The following is a 21,364-nucleotide window of genomic DNA, read 5'->3' as shown; positions in this document are numbered from 1 at the left end:
TTTCTTAAAGCATAATTATCATTACTTTGGAAAATGGTTAGCATGCTTGGCTCACAGCTGAAGAATTTATCATCTCTGTGAATGCAGGCATTTGATGTATGCACTAACCTCCCTGACTTCTTATGCTTCTTTTTCAGTTTTGTTTTGCATGGCTTTTAACTAAACTCTTATCCAACAGATGCTGAGCAGGACTTACTCTCAGATGACGCTTCATCTGTTTCACAAATTCAGTCTCAAACTCAGTCACCGCAAAATGTCCCTGAAAAATTAGAAGGTATTCTCTGTAATTTCCCTTAGCAGTCACTGAGTTAGTCTTAAGAGTCTGTCCCTCTGTCATTTGTTTTCGTATAAGGAAATTGAACACGTTTACAGTAAGTTTGCCATGGATTTTACTTAAACTTCCTAGTACTTTCCTATTTTTTATTAAATGGAATACTATTTTGTTCAACATTTGTATAGATTTACCTTAAAATGGACTGGGGCAACCCAAAGTTCTTAAAAATTTTTGGAATTAAAATTGATTTGTCATAAGTCTTTGAATCAGAAACTGAAGTCTTTTTCGATTTTGGTTGCCAAATGACCCAAAAACTAAAGAAAAATATAGGTCATCTTCCTCTTATATGCTGGCTTGATTTACAATGAAACTGTCATATAATCAAACTGGGGTTGTCTAGCTTTCACTCTTTGGTCTAAAAACTTTGTTCCTCTCTATATCAATTAAGAAAATTAGCTTCATGATAATAGATCCATGGTTTGTTAAGGTAATGTCTACCTTCATTGGAACTGAAGTAGTGCCTAGTACATTGCTAAAGCATTTCAGTTTGTAAAATTAAGCGGAGATGTTAACTATGTAAAATAACAAGAGAAAAAAACTCCCTTTTGTAGAAAACCATGAGCTGTTTTCCAAGAGCTTCATCTCCATGGAAGTGCCTGTCATGGTAGTGAATGGCAAGGATGATATGCATGATGCTGAAGATGAGCTTGCTGAGCGAGTGAGTAGGCTAACTACCAGCACGACTATAGAAAACATCGAGATTACCATTAAGTCTCCAGAAAAAATTGAAGAAATCCTGTCACCGGAAGGCTCACCTTCAAAATCACCATCCAAGAAAAAGAAGAAATTCCGCACTCCCTCTTTTCTGAAAAAGAACAAAAAAAAGGAGAAAGTTGAAGCCTAAGTAAAGTCTTTTTAAAATTGCTATCATTTTTACAGTGTGGCACTGCACATTTAAATACCACAGTTAAGTTGATCATTAATATGCAGTGGGAGATCAGATTAGGAGGTATATAGCGAACTGGACTTGAAGAACTGGAAAAAGGTTTTACTAAAAGAAAAATGTAATATGAAAAAAATCTCTTAAATTCATCTCTCATTTTATATTCCCAAAATGACTTTGACTTTTTAAACAATTGCTGATTTTAATTAGCTCTGCCATCATGAGAAGTTACTATAGTTCACCACAAGCAGATACCTGTCTGAATTACTTCAGGCCATCTCCATAATATCTGTTAGAAAAATTACCAGGGAACAAGCAAGAGAATTTTTATCTCCCAACAGCTGCTTCACTTGGTAATCAGATTATAATTTTCTATCATGATTATTAACTGTACCTTTGGGGTCCCCATTGTTTCAATGGGTATTAATAGAATGCTTTAAAAGCATCTAAGACAAGAATCTATAGCATTAGTATACACTGGCACATGATTTTTTTTTAATTTGAGAAAAGATTAATTTGGAATTTTATTCATTGTATAAAATTTCCTCACCTGAAGTAACTTTGCCAAAAAAAAAAAAAAAGTCATTTTAGTAAAATATAATTTTTGAAAACTTCCTTTTTTATTAGTTTAGAAAGCCCCTTATTTTTCAACAAAGGGGATTTTGTACACGTAACATGGGTTATTTAGTTTAACTCTGGCAAAACAATTTTTGTATGTTTAGATGTTTGTATACCATTCAATATAAAAGTGTCATAAGCATATTAGCCAATCATTTAACAGTAGAGTATATTTGAGGTGGCTTGGTACTGAGTATATTAAATATAATGCAAGAATCCAGGGACTTGGTATCAAGAGTGTATAACGGTATAACTGGATTCATATTTAAGTTTTATAACATATTTTTCTCTTAGTATTGCTAAGGAATGAAAAAATCTCATAAGGTAACTAAATGAAAGGTGGGGGAGAATGAGAAGGAAGTGAAAAAATTAAAGGAACAAAAGATGGGACATAAAAAAGGAGTTCTAGTTTGATAATGACTCATATTCACTATAGGATTTGAAGTGTAATTTGTTGGAAATGAGTCCTCAATTTCTAGAATTCTGCTTCTCTGCCCAAATCAATGTATTTTTTGGTTGAGATTTGAATTTTTAAAGGGTTGACTCCTTCTAACTTGTTCATCTTTAGAGGGCAGCACCAGAAGAAATCAGTGGATAAAATCTCACTAGTGAAAAAACTACCACTTCTTGATTTTTACAGATCTTTTTTTATCTCTTCAGTTAACTTTCTTTCTAATGTAAATACCAAATTAAACCTAGATTTAAAATAGTTCTCCCCTGCTTCACCCAAAAGATGTCACAAATCAATGTAAAATCAGTGATCCAAAAGGGCCAGTGAGAAAAAATAAAGTGTTTCTGGAGGGTAAGTTGGCATGCAAAAAAATCACATTGATTATGGTGTGTTCTGGGCTGATTCTGTTTGACTGTGTGCTTATGATAATAGAAGGTTGAAACGGATCCTGGAAATGTCACTCTAGATCTCTCTAACTACTGGAATCAGTGTTTTAATCTCTTAGTGGAAACTTTCAGTTGCTTAACTCTGTATTTGAGGGTTTTTTTTTTTTTTTTATGTTCTACATCATTTATGTTGTATTACAACATATGTAGAAACAGTAACCTGTGAACTATGCTTTTCCATAACTTTAAAAATATATATATCTAAATGAATGCAGTGTGCATAATTATTTTTAAAATGCAACAGTAAACTATTTGCACCTTTTGCTAATGCCTCTATTTACTTGCTTTGGCATAAAGAATGAGCCAGTGAGCCTCTGTGTCCTGTGGAAAAATGTATAAATGTTATCTGATATTGCTCTTAGATGTAATGCTAATTAAATGTTAAATCACAAATAAACAGTATTTTAAATAGATGGATTTGGTATGATGAGCTTTCTTCAATACAGGGTGGTTCCTTACTTAGACTGATTACTTGGCAGTCTGTTGAGTTTTATACTTTAGTGAAACTTTGAGTAAGGTGAATATTTCTGAGTAAGGGATGCCCTGATAAAATTATTTTCAAATTAGTTGAAAATTAACCATATATGTAAAACCCTTCTGTTTTCAGAATGTCGGAGAAAATATTTTACAAATGACCTATTTTTTGTTTACATAGAATATGGTGACCAGTATATCTTTGAGATCCAAAGATCTTTCAAAATTTTAGATTCTGATTCTCAGTCTCAATTCCCTTCAGATATATCAATGTAAAAGAATAGATGGTATTGCAGAATATGGGCTGAATTTATACATTACCCTTCCATTTTTTAATTCATATATTATACAAATAACAATGTAACAATAAAGAAAATAACAGATATAGAATATAGTTCACAATCCCACTTCCGTAACATTTTTTAAAAATGTTTATCCCCTCCAGATCTTGTACAGTTATATATGTGTTTTTTAATATGGTAATAATGGTGTGAATGTAATTTTTATTCTGTTTATTTTCCTACTTAACATGGCATAAGCCATCCTAGAAGATTTCCAAACTAAATCCCTCACATGAATAAATTTTCTTGTGATTTTTTTTCTTCTTTGTCCTATAAAGACAGAGTATCTATAAAGATTGCCTATAAAGCGTGTAAGAGGGGAAATCATGTTAATTGAGGGTTCTGGTTAATTGAAGTTTTTTTGTTTTTGTTTTTGTTTTTTTACCATAATTACCCATTATGAAAATGAAGGGTTTGGGCAGAGAAAAACAGATTCATAGTCTTGGGCAATATTTAATTATTACCTTGACATGTAAATAGCCCTGCGGTGCTGTTTAAGAAAGATACTCATTTCAGAATGCCCTTTTACAAAGCTACAAAGTCGATTATACTCAGCTCTCACTTGAGAGTCAATATATGTAGTATAAAAGGCCTGTTGTGCCTTTTCCTCAATTGATCCGTATTTGGCAAGAAGTAAAGAGGACTGAATATATAAAATTGCAGAAACCTTGGTTTATCTTGACATGAGCTGGCAGAAAGCACAAGAAGGTAAGCTGGTTATTTTTATTTTTTTATCTCAAGAGTCTATCCTACACACATATACAGGTTGCAGTTTTGGGCAAACTGGGATTTTAGAACAGTTTCTATATGGCCACTAGAGGGTGTAATAGACCTAACAATCCAGCATGCTTCCAGGCCTTGCACCCAGCTTCCCTTTCCTTGGTGTTGTCAGCACCACCATGTTTGTTGTGAAATATTCAGAACTCGGAAGAGAAGACTTTTCTTTTGTTGTTCATAATTCTCACTAGACTGTTCTTGATTTTGTTGTCCTAGCAGATCCCATTTCACCAGTAGACATACCACAAGCACTAACTGTAATGCAATGTTGAAAATTTTTAAGCATGGTCTAAAAAGAAACTGAAGTAGAAAATGAATTCTTGGGGGAGTTTTTCTTTTTTGTTGTTGGTTTTTTTTTTGTTTTTTGTTTTTTTTGGAGTTTGGTAGTTTCAGGTGTTTACTTCTAGCTATTCCAATACATTAAAGCCTAAGAGGTGTTATCTATATAGTGCATAAGAATGTCCACCAGAGTGACCTCTCGACTCCATTTGGAATCTCTCAGCCACTGAAACTATTTCTTCTCATTTTGCATCCCCTTTTGGTCAAGAAGACACCCTCAGTCCCACGATGCCGGGTCCACACCCATCCCCGGGAGCCATACTCCGCATCGCCAGGGAGATTTACACCCCTGGGAGTCAGGTCCCACACTGGGGGGAGGGCAGCGAGTCCACCCGTCGAGATGGCTCAGTTAGAGAGAGAGAGGGCCACATCCGAGCAACAAAGAGGTACCCAGGGGGAGACTCCCAGGCACCATTACATACAACTTTAGACTCTCCTTTGTGGTAATGAGCTTCATAAGGGCAAGTCCCATGCTCGAGGGCTCAGCACATCAAACCGCCAGTCTCTTGGGGGAGTTTTGATGCCTGTAGTTCACAATATAATGCCTCCTTGAAAATTTTTTTTTTTAACTTTGGAGCAAATTGTTAATATCTATCAATGTCGATGCCTTCTATAAACCAGAGATTACACTAAGTACATTTCATGTATATCTCATTTGGCCTTCCCAACTATGAGGAATTGAATTGTGTCCCCCAGAAAGACAAGTTCAAGTCTTAATTAACCCTCAGTCCTGTGAATATAACCTTATTTGGAAATATGGTCTTTGAAGATGTGATTAGTTAAGATGAGGCGATACTAGATTAGAGAGGTCCCTAATCCTGTGTGACTAGTGTCCTTATAAGAAGGGAAGAATTGGACAGACGGAGGGGAGAGCGCCATGGATTGCTGGCAAACCATTACCAGAAGCCAAGGGTGAGGCACGGAACAGATTCTTCTTTACAGACTTCAAAGGAATCAATGCCCTGCCAGCACCTTGATTTTGAACTTCTAGCTGCCAGAACTGAGACAATAAATGTCTGTTGTTTTAAGTCACCCAATTTGTGGTTCTTTGTTGTGGCATCCCTAGGTAACTAAGATACCAACAACCTAAAAAAGAGGATGGTATTATCCCCATTTTGTAGATATTGAAACTGAAGCTTGGAGATGATGAAAAGGGGGTTGGTAGTATTTTACCCATAGAGATTTAGACTTCTAAAATTACCCACTATCCTCTGTGTGCCATACCCTGTATGGTTCCAATGTACATTTTTTGTGGTTTTTAGGAAGAAACAGTCCCCCTAGTTTGTGCTGTAAGTCTAGTCATGGGGAATTCATGTTTTGATATAAGTAGATTTGGGATAAAACATTGACCTTTGAAATGTGGGTATGAACCGTGGTGAGAGCATCTTTTAGAACCAGCTCTTGAATCTTCTCCATGACACCTGGAAGACAAGGGATCTATTTTCCTTTGCTTAAGATGCAACTAAGACTTGGATATTAGCCCTTTTTTCTTGTTCTTTTCTTTTTCATTTTTAATATTGGGGGCAGGAGGAGACATTCTAAAAAAGATGTTTTAAAATGATAGCTTCATCTAATTATAGAATTAGTTTTAAAGATCAGAAACATGCTGTATTTACTTACAATTTCATTTAAATGAGTATTCTTATGAATTCTTATGAAGTATCAGTACTTCAGAGAAGTTGTGCTTGCCTGACATACAGCTCACAGAGGGCTAAGCCAGGATGCAAGGAAAGGTCTTCAAAGTCTGCAGCTTGTGCTTTTCCTCTATACCACAGTCTCCCTTGGAAACGTACTGAATCATAACCTGGGAATAAGTGGTTAAATATCTAGGTGTTAAAGTTCCACACAAATTAATGTTTAGAACTTTATGTGGGAATAGTTAAGAGAAACAAATTGCAGGACCAAACCTGTACATTATAATCAATAATTGTTTATCCTAAAAATGCAAGTCTATTAGATGCTCTATGAAGGCCTTTTGAGTATTTTCTAGTTCAGTAAGATTCTGATTTCTTTAATGATTCACACCTCAAATTGCAAACTGGTGCATTTTTATATGCCTTCTGTGCCAGTTTGAGTGTATTGTGTCCCCCAAATGCCATTATCTTTGTGGTCTTGTGTGGGGCAGAAGTTTTGGTGCTGGTTAGATTTGCTTGGAGTGTGCCCCACCCAGCTGTGGGAGATAATTTTGATGAGATGTTCCCATGGAGGCGTGGCCCCACCCATTCGGGGTGGGCCTTGATCGGTGGAGCTATATAAATGAGCTGACTCAAAGAGAGGAAAGAGAGTGCAGCTGGGAGTGATGTTTTGAAGAGGAGCAAGCTTGCTAGAGAGGAACGTCCTGGGAGAAAGCCGTTTTGAGGCCGGAGCTTTGGAGCAGACGCCAGCTGCCTTCCTAGCTAGCAGAGGTTTTCCAGACGTCGTTGGCCATCCTCCGGTGAAGGTACCCGATTGCTGAGGTGTTACCTTGGACACTTTGTGGCCTTAAGACTGTAACTGTGTAGTGAAATAAACCCCCATTTTATAAAAGCCTATCCATCTCTGGTGTTTTGCATTCTCCAGCATTAGCAAACTAGGACACCTTCCATGGCAAAAAATCTTACGTTTTTTCTAGCAGAAAGATACAGAGATGTCTATATATCCAGTCCACAGTTATTTTTAAGGCCTATATAATTTCTGGTTCTGTAAGTCTTGACACTGAAGCTGTGGTGAAGCTTATTAAGTCAATTTTTGTTTCTAGATTTTATTCCTATACAACTACCTTTAGGTTTTGTCATCTCTGGGGCTAGCCTTGCCCTTGCTTATGATGGTAAAAGACAATCCCTGATTTTCAGTCCCAGATAACTCCTGTCACTGGGCAAATTATTAATCCCTTGCTAAATTCCATGCTTTAAAATCAATAGTATTGATTTTATGAATCTAATTTGGATGTGCCCTGGAGAATACTAAATTTTTAAGAAATTCTCCTTAAAATTTTTAAATGGCACACAAGAATATGATGCTATAATACAGATTTGAAGCACAGCACTAGATGAAACATCTTGTAGAAAAGATTTGCCTTAGACTCTGCCCCTCAAAAAGCTGGTAAAGGTGTAAGCCCTATAAAAAGGCTACTTTAGAGTATTAGTTAATTGGAATTCATAGACTAAATAATATCCCATTAGGTTGGTATTTAGACTTGTGATTTTCAAAAACCTTGGATATCCCAAAGCAGTAATATCCTAACAGATGGAAATAGAAACAAGGAAGCAGTATGGTGTAGAATGCAGGAGGCACACTGTCCCTTGGATTTCCCACCAGTACTCTTGACTTAAAAAAAATTGGTAGTGACAGTCGCAGCCTGGACCTGGAGCACCCTTTCTGATGACTTGCCAGTCATGTGTTCTGTCTTTGGGTGTCTCCTTTTCATAAACTGTCAGGATCTAATCTAATTGTTTTTTTTCCCCCAGAATACAATAGTTTCTGAAGATTCCTACTGAATAGGAGCTATGAAGGAAGCAATTGTTGTGCTCTCTTAACTCACCCCTTTCCTGTTGAGTAATACTCCATGGGTTGGATTTCAGTGGTAATTGGTTTGATAGACTTTGACTTCAGAATAGATGATCTCCTCAGTTTTATGAGAGAACATATAGATACAGCCAACTTCCAAAGGTGTTTATTAGACTAACAAGTTAAAGTTAAACATTACTTCCTACCTGGTTTCTATTTTGGAAATGTAGCTTGATTGTTTGAACTGAATAAAGGTCATGTGAGGCCATTAAACAACCAAAAATTGTCTTGTGGTTCCTGGTTGGAGGGGAGAGGGTGTGGGCAGTGGTGGGGTAAGGGATGAGACCCCCACTGCATCCGAGGTGCATTACTAAGCCTTCTAAAATATTTACTTTAATATACATTGTGTGGTAATTGAGATGTTTCATTTTTAAAATGTCTTCAAAAAGTTTCAGGTTTTAGAACCATTGTATAGGAAATGCTTTTGTATGTAGGTATGGCCTGATGTCTCCATTTTGACGTTTAGGTTAATATTGAGCAAGGACACATGCACATATACTTGCCAAAGTCAAGCTGAGCATGGCTCAATTAACTGCAGAGGAACAGGGCAGACTGGGTGGGGCAAGCTCTGGAATTCTACCCACTCGCTGAGCAAAGTCAGGCCTTGGGAAAAGAGCCTGAGCTGAAAAAGCTAATAGGAAGTCCAGCCCCGCAGGTGAAACATGGAATCTGGAGGATGTGACTGTCAACCAAAAGCAGGTCTGGTAGAGTGGTCTGCCTCAGGGAAGTTTTAAATCCTGATCAGGAATCTGGGAGCAGGAAGCAGGACTGCAGAAGTCTCAGAGCATGTGTAGGAGCTGAGCTTCAAGAGCAACACTTCCTCTACTTCCTGTGGGGTAATGGCAAGATCAAGACACGACCTCAGACTTACGGCGCCTGAGTAGAATAAGCAGCTCTTCAAGTTGGGAACTCAGATGTAAGGAGGACAGATGTGGATCCTGTTACCAGAGCTGAGGTACATGATCCTGCTCAGAATCCCAGGAGCAAGGTGGTGCTCAGAGCCAAGACTCAGGGTCATGACCAGCCTGGTGGCAGGCATGGCTTGATGGTGAGTGTGTCCCAGAACCTGGAGCTAGAGCTACGCCAGTGCCTCCTGGCTCAGCAGGACTAGTCCTGGAGACCACAGGCAGGCGAGGGGTCAGGTGGCCCTGGCTGTTGGGAGAGGAGTGCTGCAGAGACAGGAGGGCTTGACCTGGCTTTCGCAATGGAAGCAGCCCTGTGAGATAACAGACACAGCCCCGCAGGAGTGTTGCAGAGCTGCAGAAATAGGGTACTAATATTTCACACCAGAACCTACCTAAGAAGAGAAGAAAAGACTAGCGAACAAAGCCAAATGCTACTAGAACAGTAGCTGTGAAGATGGCCAACTGTTTCTTGGGTACCAATTTCCCCCATCTGGAGGCACAGCTTTACCGTAGAGAACTTGGCTCTAGTGATGGCCCTGGTGCCCCCCTACTGAGAGTCACTGTAAGAGGCTCCTCAAGAACACTAATTGATAAGTGACAAAGAGAGTGCTCTGTGTTTCTTCCTCCTCCTGAAATAAATGAGGCTATGATTATATACTAGCAAAACAACTTTGATTCCACATGGCTTACCTTTAGGAACCCAGGCTTGTCATCATCATCTGGGGGGCCAAGGAGCAAGCCATTTTGAGTCATTCAGTCCTCTAATCCAGCAGTTGTCCATGTAATGCTCGTTCCTACCCTCTAGCAAGCTCTTTTACACCCATCTCCCCTAACCTGCAAGAAGACTTGCACCCTTCCAGATGCCTTCCAGCTCTCCAGGCATTTGTCTCCACCTGGCCCCATTAATGGAGGATGTTTGTCTCATCAAACATCTTCCTTTACCAAACTCCAGTAGCACTTCAGAATCATACTTATCTCAGCCTGTCTTAAATTAGTGTTATTGATTATGTAACTCTTTCCCCTACAAGATCGTGAGTTCTGGGAAATCAGACGCTACCTTGTTCACCCTTTTGTCCTTTACCATGCTTGGCCAAAAATAGATTCTGCATTTTTGTTGCTCCTGATGGACATTACAGTTCATGTTGATGACATGTAAATGTTTTCATCTCCTTAAATAGTGCAAGTCAGAAAGTGACTCAGTGAAAATCCTATTTGGAGGCGCTAGTCTGATTTGTATGGCAAATAATGATAATAGCTATCGTTTATCAAGTGCCTACCATGCATAGATATTGTAATACATGTTTTAATTACATTATCTCATTTCATCTTCAGTCTTGCACCATAGGATTATCTCCAGTGAAGGAAAAATGAAGTTTAGAGAAAGACTAAATAACTTATCTCGTATCTCCACCTAGTAAGTGGTAGATCTGGGGTTCAAATTCCAAATCTATTTCTTGCTGCTATGCCAGGCTATTTACCCAGTGCTGCCTTCTCACTGGCTGGTAGGAAAATCAGATAGGTATTAGAAAATGCAGCAGTGTCGTGGAAGCCTTCCCCAAGCTATCTTTCTAATGCTTAAGTGGCTTCTGGGTAAGGGAGAGTTGTGCAAAGGGTGAAGACTGGGGTGTTGGTCTTTCCTTGGGAAACTATAAAACAGGTATGCTAATAAATTGAATGGTGATATGGTTATTACATCCTGATCAACATTGTGGTTTTTTTATTCATGTATTGCCCATTGGATTTTCACTAATTGTTTATTTAACTGAAGGCTGCCATCATTGATAGGGGCTGTTGGCACATTATAACTCCATGGGTAAAATGGAACAGCTAACGTTTACTGAGCACCAAGTGCTTTAAACGGATGCATCAAACCTCCAAGGTAGGCACTGTGCTCCAGATGAGAAACTGAAGCTTAGAGAAGCTGCCCAGAGTCGTGCAATTATTAAGTGGCAAAGCTGGATTTCAAAGTTAAGCAATTACACTTGAGAGCTCACACTCCTCCTGCCTTTGATTCCTAAGGACAACTGCTGTCTTACTCATCTTCTTAATTTACCATGTATCTTAGGGTACAGCAACTATCAGTTAAATAAAACATTACATTATACTGGGTTCATGTTTTCTTTTCCATTCAATTTGTTCGTATAATACTGTAGCCATGGCACATGATATATTAAATATTATCTTATTAAACAATTATACCAATAATGCCTGAAATTGCCATATTTGAAATTATTAGAATTTTTCCAATAAAGCATTATAGTCTAATCATTAAGAGCTTATGCTTGGGAGCTACAGACACTTGAGTTTGATTCCTATCTTTTCACTTTGTATCCTTGTGGTCTTAGACAAGTTATTTAACTTCCCTAAGGCTCAGTTGCCTTGCCTATAAAATGAATAATAATTTTACTAACCTCTTAGGGTGGTTGTAAGAATTAGGCAAGATTATAATATATACAGAATTTAGCATGGGGCCCAATATTAGTAAACCCTCAATGGTGGTATTGTTAGTATTGTCACTTTTTGGGCCTCCTTGACCTGCTAGGAGAGAATGCATATTAGGTGAAAGTTTAAACTATAGCTAACGTGTCTCTCTCACTATTATCCATTTGAAATGTCATTCTTGTTCTTTCCAAATTCTTGGTACAACAGGCCAGGTTTCCAGTCTTTGTTTTAAAAAAGAAAAAGGCCAGAAGATGACAAGGAATGAATAGATAATCTTATGTAGTTTGCCTTTTCCAATAAGATACCTTGTGGGGGGTGGGGGGTAGGGGTGAGGGGCCTGGGAAGGTGATAGGTAAAGGAATTGCTATGTTGATTTCACCCAGGCAAAGATATTCCAGAGCATCAACTTTGAGATCAGTGGGAATGTTAGACATAAGGCTGCTGCTAGCTTGCCGGAGAATACTGTAGGAATGGGACAGATGCTGAGCTCCTGTTGGATTAAGAAAATTCCTCATATACTCACAATATAATGTAAGTGAGGTGGGGTTGGGGAGGAATATGGAAATGGAAAATTAAAAAAAACAAGATACAAAATTTTTTTACAGTTTGGTGCCAGTTTAAAAAAATTAAACATTTTGCATGCATTCATATTCATAGGAAAAAGACAGGAAAGAATATACCCAAACAGTATGTATTTAACAGTGGTGACTTCTTAGTGGTGGGATTACAATTTCTCTTCATTTTCTTGACTCTTTTTTATATTTTCCAAATTTTGAACAATCAAATATTAAAAACTCAGAAAATTAAAAATTGTGCTACTGAGGAGGAAATGTTATTTTGGAGTCAAATATCAATATTGAGTAATAAAAAGTACAGTGCAGAACAATGCCAATAGTATGCTACCATTCAGGTAATATTGGGGGAAACTATACATATTGTTTGCTTGTATATATATATAAAATATCCCTGGATGTTTAAACCAGAAATCAGGCACAGAAGGCTGTTCTTGGGCAAAGAACTGAATAGTGAGGGACAGGGTTGGGATGGAGACTTGTCTCTATAAACCCTTTTATACCTCTATTTTTTAATCTAGTGGATTTATTACCTATGTGAAAAGTTAAACTAAAGAAACAGTTAAAATATATATATTCCCTATTTTTGTAAAGCCTAGAGTTCCTGAAAAACATTAGGTGTGTCAGTTATAAGCACACTGTATTCACTACTGTGTTCCCCAGTTGAAACTCCCCATATGTGCTGCATGAGGTGCAGGGTCTATAAGATACCATCAAGATGCTTTCCACTATCCTGTGTGACGCTGTTTATCTAAAGGCCCACCGAATGCATATCCTTATTCAGAGGGGGGAAAAAAAAACAATTAGTTTTAATATAATCCATCAGGTTTCCTTTTTTGCCTTGGCCTCCAGGAAACCTAGAGCTATGTTTTGTCTTCACCCAGGTTTTCTGGTACAGTCAGACTCCTCCTATACCCACCCCCTTTGTTACTTGGCTCTCATCTTTCAATTCTTGCTCTAACGGTTTGCCATTTAGTTTACCTAAATGCAGTTTCAGAACCTTTCTGGAAATCAGTGGATTATGTATTAGTTATGTGTTGGCTCTGCAACAAATTAATCTAAAACATAGAGGCTTAAAACAACAATATTCATTTACTATATCTCCTGGTTTCTGTAGGTCAGAAATTCAGGAACATTCTGGCTTAGGGGTCTTTCAAGATGTTGCCAGGTTGCAGCCATCTGAAGGCTTGACTGGGGCTGGAGGATCTTCTTTCAAGATGGTTGGCAAGTTAGTGCTGACTGTTGGTGGGAAACTTAGATCCTCCTACATGGGCCTCTCCATAAACTGTTTGAGGGTCCCTATAACATGGTGGTCCCCAGAGCAGACAGTCCTAGAGGGAACAAGGCAGAAGGCACAGTGCCTCAGAAACAATTCCACCACATTCTTTTTATTAGAAACAAGTCTCTAAGTCCAGCCACCATTCCAGGGGAGGGGATATTAGGTTCTACCTTTTGAAGGGAAGAGTATCAAAGAATTTGTAGTCATATTTAAAAATCACCACAGAGTATAATGAAAAATCAGAATAAACTACCAAATGAGTCAAATGAGAAGGTAAAGACAATGAGAAATGAAGTGAAGAAAGGAACATTCATTGGGCACCTGCTATGTCTTAGGCTCTGTACTGCATATACACTAACGTGTTTAATCTCACAAAAGCATTCTCGGCTTTACAGATGGGAAAATGAGTCTCCAGGAGGACATATAACTTGTCCAAGTTCCCATCACTAGTAACTGTCAGAGGAGCATGTCAAGCCTGCGGTCCCAGCTGTGCCATTACCCTACCTCGGTGGAAAATGGGGAGCAGCTGGAATGATTGGGGTATTCCCAAATACTTGCTGCCTTGACTTACCTAAGCCCTGTCCATTTTGCCACCAGTGAGAAATGTGCTTAATACCCCAAGTTGAATGAATTCTAACAGCTGTTTACCTTGTTTCTCTATCCTCTGGAATCAAGAAGGTGTTAATTCTCCTTCAAGTGCACCGCCCCTGCCTCCTGCCATCCCCAGGTGTTTGCCCAGTCCCGGTAGTGCCAGGCGTCTCCTCTCCCATGGCTTTGGAAGCCAGCCAACTTCTCTCCCCATTACAGTAGGCTGTGACATAGAGGGCAGAGGGGTGAGCAGAGCAGGGTGGCACTGAGCACACGGGTGTGTGAGGACAAGGGGCCTAAGCCAAGCCCAGCAGGGTGGAGATAGGGCAGCCCATCTGCCCCGGTGCCATGCTCGACTGCAGCACCCTGATAAGGCCCAGGAATGACCCACCCAACTCTATGTCCTCTTCCAAATATAGATTTCTCCCAGTAGTCAGTTGTCACATGGATGCTTTCTTCCAAAGGGTGCTGGCTGCCTCTTCTCTGCTGGGAGACGGGACCTGATCCAGGGCAGAACCAGCTCTTTGGGGTGACAAGATGACTGAGGGGGAGCTGTGGAGGAAGCGCTCTGCACTCCTGCCTCTCCCTTCCCATCTCGGCATTGGCCACTTCATTCCTCTTGGGAAACAAATTTTTCTGGAGGATTCTCTGGTCAACAGTGTCCTTTCTATGAGAGCTCATGCCTGAACAATCAATGATTTCTGCTCCTCTGGTAGTCCCAGCTCCTAAGACACATTTGCTTGTACAGAGAATTCTCCTTAGGTTGGAAGTTCAAGGAACCAGTGTTATCAGTGGAGCCAGAGCTGGAAGAAGAGGCAGGTCAACTGGGCCATTCACCAAGGCTCCAGTCTGTAAGTCTAAAGTCTTTTCATTCTGGGAGAAGTGAAAAAGATGAAGAACATGGATGGACATACTGGAATTCCTCTCAGGAAGTATGCCATTCATGGTTGAAAGAATACTATGATGAAATATTTTGAGGTGAGGGAAGGCCTTGAGCTGTCTAGAGTTAATTGATTGCCAAAGATGGAGATCTGGTTCAGAGCAGGGCTTTTTTGTCTGGGTGTGGTTTGTGTGTTTGAAGCCCATTACTGCCTGCGCCCGACCCCACCTTGGTCCTCCACCCTTCTCTCTGTGCTCAACCTCCTAAGTAAAAATTAACAGATATTGGAAGGTTATCAACAGATAGGGGCACCAAGCTGTGTTAGCTCACACAAAAGCCACCAGGTCTTGATCTGCCCCTGGTTGGAGCCAGTGTACGTGCCAGGCTGCCCTCTGAGCAGGGGGCGTGGGGGGATGTGTCACAGCTGCTGCTGTTGGGGATAGAGGGAGACAGACAGCTGCCCACTGTCCATCTTCCCCTCGGACCCTCCTGACTGTAAGTCTCGCTGTTCGGTTGATTGACTTTTCCCTTTCCTCCCAGCTGTTGATGCCTCACTTGCAGGGCCCCAGGACATTTGACATCACTGAATGAAGCAGGGTGTGCCCACGGCCTCCTGAGGGCAGCTGCAAGTCAGCGCCAATCCATATGATGCCTGGTGGCCTCCTGCCCTCGCGGTCAGCCAGTTGCCCTGAGACCCCAAGAATGTGTAGTCTTGGGGTCCAGGAGATGTCAGCTTGATGCAGAAAAGTAGCAGAACGATAAACTCCACTGGTATGTTTGGAGCACGGACCATGTCCAGGGCAGTGTGCGAGGTGCTTTACCAGAACTGCCACCCTCTCCATGGCACCCCTGGGAGAGAGGCCCCTTTCTCACCTGCTCTGTCTCAAGAGTGAGGAACTTCAGACATACGGAGGCTAAAGAATTGCCCAAGGCTGTAGTCAGTAGGTGGGGTCAGGATTCAAAGGCTGGCATCTAGACTCCGGAGCCTTCGGGCCACCTTGTCTCCCTGATCCCCAATTCTTGTCTCTTCTATCCCTGTGCTCTGTTCTGCCCTTCTCCCTGGGGACGAAGCCTGGGTCCTCTCACCCGAGGAGCTGTTGGGGCAGCTCTTGTGATCCCTGCGGTGAGACAGGCTTTTCCAGAACTGATCTGGTGCCTGAAATCAGCCCGAGAAAAGGCAGAGCCCAGGGTGGCATGAACATGGGTTAGCAGTGCTCGGGACAGTGACCGGGCTGACAGCTGATTCCAGGGCAAGGGAACGTGGTGACGCAGAGACGTGACCGAGGAGAAAGCACGTGGACTTTGGAGACAGAAGCTCGGCCACGCGCCAGCCAGCTGACCTCAAGCTGGTTCCTTAATTTCTCTGAGCTCAGTTTTCTCAGCTCGCAGGTGGGGGTGATCCTATCTACCCCACCGGGCTGATGTTGACGAAACAAGTGAAGTTGAGTGCCTGGCACTGCAGCTGGCCCTCTCCAGGCATCCAGATGTTGTCACTGAAGGGCCTGAGAGGCCCCCCTGGGAGCCCCTCCGCTCACCCGCAGCCCCGCTCCCACACCTCTTCTCTCCCTGTCTCCTCCCTCTTCTTTCACCTCCATTCTTTCTCTCCCTCATCCTTCTACATGTGGAGGCCTCAGAGCAGCCAGATGTGGCTAAGCCCTGCTCTCACTCGGGGAGGAGTCACTGGACAGACCTGTCGATGGCCTAGAACATTTGGTTGACTGAGCCAGGCTCTGAGTGGGTGAGAACACACGTCCTGTGACAACCACACCCCACGCCTCTGACCTCCCCACCCACCCCTCATGCACAAACACCTGCTTGCCACCATCGCTTCTCAGCCCTGACCTCCACCCCAGAGCTCCAGCCAAGCCTGGAAGGATCTGAGGCGAGGGAGGAACAGCTGACTGCAAAGAGACGGTGGCCACCGTCAGTTTTAGCTGGAGGGGAGACTGCAGAGGCCTTTCCTCCTGCCCATCCCCCCATCCCCCATCCCCCCAGGCCAGAGGAACAGAGAAACATGGGGAGGGGGCCGGGACAGTCACACTTGGCTGGCTGGCTTTCTGCATGCAGGGCACTGAGGCTGGCTAATTGACAGATAGTAAACATGGATGAAGACTTTGGGACAGAGAGGGGGGTTGTTCGTGGGATGAGGCAGGCTGAGGCCTTGGAGGGCGGGGGTGGGCCGAGGGATTTGGGAGAAGACCAGATGGCTCCCTGCCATGTCCCCATCTGGCCTCCACTGACTTGAAGCCAAGGGAGCAGGGCCTGGCGGACAAAGGCTCCTGAACACATGGAGGGAACCATGCAGGGGGTTGGGGACGGCCTGGGGGAGAGTGGGAGTAAGGAGCTCCCCCTTCTGTGTGTAGCCTGGCAGCCTGGGGGTCTCTTCCTGCTGCCCCTTCCCCACTCCCCAACTCCATTCTGGGGAGCTTGAGCCATCTGCACACTGTCCCTCGGCTCACCTGCCCCTGAGAGGGAAGCCCAAAATGTGGGGTTTCCCAGGCAGGCCTGGGACAGGCCACATGGTGTGAATGTTAATTTTCCCCACAAGGGGCTGGGGACCCTGGGGCCCTGCTGATGGCAGAGCTCAGGGAGACTCATGAGGCTGCAGCATGGGCCCAAACCCAGACAGGGTTCTGGCGGAGGAAGGGGGAGAGGAACTGCCTGCTGTCTGCTGGGCCTGAGCGCCACCTGCACCCCAGGCACGGCCCCGCAGCCAGGGTCAGGAGCTTCTTACTGTCCTCAGCCCTCCGAGAAAGAAAGAGGATGGGAGAGAACCCAACTCTTGGCAGGCAAATGCTCTCACTTCCACCTTTCTCCTTGGCTCCTAATCCACCTGAGTCAAGCCAAGTCAAGCCATCTCGCCATGGAGGATTGCCCTGCCCTGCTCTCCCTCCCTTTCCAACCCCCCGCCCCACCTCCCAGCTCTACTGCCGAGTCGTGGCTTCAGCTTTTCCCAGAGACACCATGATGAAAGACCTGGGTGCACGGTTCACCCCTCTGCTTATGGGTTTGGGCAAGTCCCTTACCTTCTTTGAACCTTGGTTTCCTAATCTAGAAACAGGAAAGTGGTCACCCCCTTGCTGAGGTGTTGTGAGGCTGGAATAAGATGAGGCCTGTGATCACCCCACCCGCCCTCCCCGGGGCTCAGGGAACTTGCCCAACCTTAACTTGCAGGCCGTGTGGCCTCCACATCCCACTGACCCCGTCTCCTCGATCTCTCTGCGGCCCTTCTTTCTATCCCATTTCGCGGCCTTAGTCTAGACTCCTTATTTCCCACGTGAATTCGTTTAAAAAGACCCTCAGTGGTCCTACACTCCCCGGCTCAGCCCCTGCAGGCCAGCCTGACACTGCCGGAGCCAGGGCTCCTTCCCGTGCCACCTGTGGGCCTCTGCTTCCCTTGAAGCTGCCCGTGACTTGCAAGAAAGATGAAATCCAACTTGCTTCACATACGAGGAGTCCGTTTGCAATCAGGCCTCAGTCTGCCTCGGCTTTCTCTCTACACCGCCACCCACTCGCCTCACTCCGGCCACTCGCTTTCTCCTGCAGTTTCCTCTGCTCGGCGTGGCCTTCCCCAGCTCTCCTAATAGCCTGCTCCTCATCCTTCTGGGGCAGAGGGGAAGGGACCGGCTATGCTTTTTACTGCGTTATCTCATGAGTCGGTGCTATTATCACCCCCACTTCACGGGTGATTTGACCAAGCCTGAAGTGATTAAACAACTCAAGCCTAGATGGGCCACACTCAGAACCCATGTGCAACTGTCTCCCAGCAAAAATGTCTCCTCCCCACAAAGCTTCCCCCACTGCAAGCACAGAGGCTGGGTCGGGCCTGGGATGTTGGAGACGGAGTATGTTAGATGAGTTTCAGAGAAGCAAAAAGTTTCTCTTGAGGAAAAGTGCAAGAAAATTCAGACCAACAAACAGATTCAGGAAGCGCTATATTTCAAGGGCCTCATCTGGTGCTGTGTGGTATTAAAAGCCTATTAGGGAGGGGAATAACAAGTGCTGGCAAGGATGGGGAGAAATTGGAACGCTCAACCTTGGTACATTGACAGTGGGAAAATAAAATGCTACAACCACTTTGGAAAACAGTTGGTGTCCTCAAAAGTTTACACAAAGTGTTAACATAACACTAGGTTCCACTCCTCGGTATATGCTCAAAAGAAAAAGTCAGAACTGAAAGGGCACATATTGTATGATTGCATTTGTGGAAAATATCCAGAATAGGTAAATCTGTGGGGACACAGTACATTAGTGACTTCCAGAGGTTAGGAAAGAATGGAATAGGGGGTGACTGCTAGTGGATGTGGGGTTTCTTTTTGGGGTGATAGTTGCAGAATGCTCTGAATATATACTAAAATTTCTAATTATACACTTTAAATGGGTAAATTTTATAGTATGTAAATCATATCTCAATAAAGCTATTATTTTAAAAATGATTTGTATAAAACCAATATAACCTAAATAACCAACAATAGGAGATTGTTTGAAATAATGGTGATATAACTGTTTGATAGAATACTATATAGTGATATAAATGATATAAAATGTTGGTGTGAAAAGGTTTTAAGACTAACGAGCAGGAGAAAAAGGAGTTACAGAATTCAAAATAGAGTATTTGATTCCATTCTGTTTGGTAAATGTTTGTGTATGTTTGCATAAGGAAATGGAAAGATCACCAAAATGTTGAGATACTTACCAGGTAGGGCATCATCATGGGTAAGTTTTATCCTTCTTTCTTTCCTTCCTTCCTTCCTTCCTTCTTTTTTTGCCTGTCTGAATTTTCTGATATTTCCACATCAGTAAACATGCATTTGTTATGTAATTTATAAAAAGAATGATTAAGAGGACATCCCTGTCCCTCCAAGTTTTTGCAGTCTAGCAAGGAGGACAGATAGAAACATTGCAAGGGAGGCTAAGAGACTAGGAGAGGGTGAGGGGGTCTTGCTGAGAGCTCTAGGGAGATCTCCTGAGGGGGCTGCAGTTTGCAATTATGTCTGGAAGAAGTATTTTGGGGCCTATGGTTCTTGGGTTTCCGAGGGACAAAGGAGAGGGTAAAACGCAGTTCTCTTCGGCTGTTCCTGAAGATACCGAAAGCTGTGAAGTCCTCCCTGTCTGCTGGCTAAATGATTCCAGATCGAGATTGGGGGAGCGGGGTTGTGAACACCCTCATGCGATCCAGCATTTGAATAGGAGCTGGACCAGAGTTTTGCAGGACGTGGAGACTTCACCCCCAGTGGTTCCCCACCTTCCACCTTTTTTCTCTTTCTTTTTGAAACACCGATTTCCACTTGAGATGGAGAAGCGCCCAGTGGGCCGTGAACAGCTGTCAGAGGCTGTGAAATAAAAGAAACTTCGAGATCAACAGGAAGCAGGGAACTAAATCACAAGGAGAATGACTTAGGGAGGGTGTGTGTTGGGTTTGGTCTTACGTTTAGTGGTCACGGTGGTGGTGGTGGTGGGGAACCGAGACCAGAAGCAGGAAGCTGGGTTTCCCAGCCTGGGCTCTTGATGGTTTCCTGGTCCCCGTGGGCCTGTGGAGAAGGGGCCCGTCTCTGGGATAAACCAGCTCTTTTAAATTGCCTTTGTCTTTGAACGGTTTTAATCTGTTCCTGTGAATCGCGTTCTCCTGTGAGGGGGTCCCTCGAATCGTGAATAAGGAAGAGCATGTTAACCAGGTCTAAGCATCGCCTTAAAGTTGTAGCCTTGTGACCGAGCCACACACTGACGCTCACACCTGGAGGCTCACTCAAAACAGGGGACGACAGCTTTCATCAGAATCTCAAAGGGACCCACAACCCACCCCAAAGTAAGAATCACTGATGTAAGGAAAAAAGCACTGGACTGGAAGTCAAACACAAAGTTTGAATCTCAGCCTTGCAACTTATTTGCTGTGTGACTTTAGGCACATTTCTGAGCCTTGGTTTCTGAATGTAAAAATGATGATTAAATGAGCAATAGTGCCTGAAAGCACTTACTTCTGATTCATAGATGCTAAGGAATATTTGCTGTATCCAATTCTATCTGGAGAGGACAGGGGAGCTACTCCTTACTCCCTTGAGTGTGTCAAGGGCAGAGAAATGACCTGAAGGGAAAAGAGCAGAGTGGACCAAAACAGATTTTGTTTGAAGCCCTGGCTTTCCTGAGTAGTGAGACTTTGGACAATTTACCCCTCTGAGCCTTGGTTTCTTCATCTGTAATGAATAACTGAGAGTATCTACCTCATGGGGTTGTGTTTTGAAGATTAAAGGAGATGCTGCATGTAAAGATTTAGACAGACTGAAGCAAACCCTCAATGAGTCTTATTAGTTCTTCTTTCCCCAGCACTTGTAATACAGCACTGAGCAGGGCCCCAGCTTCTAGAACTCAGCCAGATTTCAGCCATGACCGTCCCACAAAATTGCTTTTCTGAAAGGCACTCCAATGACCTGCTCATTGCAAATGCAGGGACTATACCCTAAATGCCCTTTCAGATTCCTGGGTCCCTCATCT

General features: G+C 42.8%; 1 protein-coding gene across 6 annotated transcripts in view; it reads left to right on the top strand.

The window, feature by feature from the left end:
* The window catches only part of ADD3 (adducin 3), a 180,466-nt gene extending 177,321 nt beyond the window's left edge, over positions 1–3,145 (top strand). For 5 of the 6 annotated variants that reach the window (XM_037805312.1, XM_037805314.1, XM_037805313.1 and 2 more), the window contains exons 14-15: positions 179–274; positions 886–3,145. In XM_037805312.1, coding sequence (XP_037661240.1) covers positions 179–274; positions 886–1,178 — 389 coding nt within the window. In that variant the 3' untranslated portion in view covers positions 1,179–3,145. The remainder of the gene's footprint in view (positions 1–178; positions 275–885) is intronic. The other variant, XM_037805316.1, reaches the window with a different exon arrangement.
* The last annotated feature ends 18,219 nt before the right edge of the window (positions 3,146–21,364 follow it).

The sequence above is a fragment of the Choloepus didactylus genome, chromosome 15 (assembly GCF_015220235.1).
Source record: "Choloepus didactylus isolate mChoDid1 chromosome 15, mChoDid1.pri, whole genome shotgun sequence".
NCBI classification, from domain to species: Eukaryota; Metazoa; Chordata; class Mammalia; order Pilosa; family Megalonychidae; genus Choloepus; species Choloepus didactylus.
This window is presented reverse-complemented; position numbering and strand designations above follow the sequence as displayed.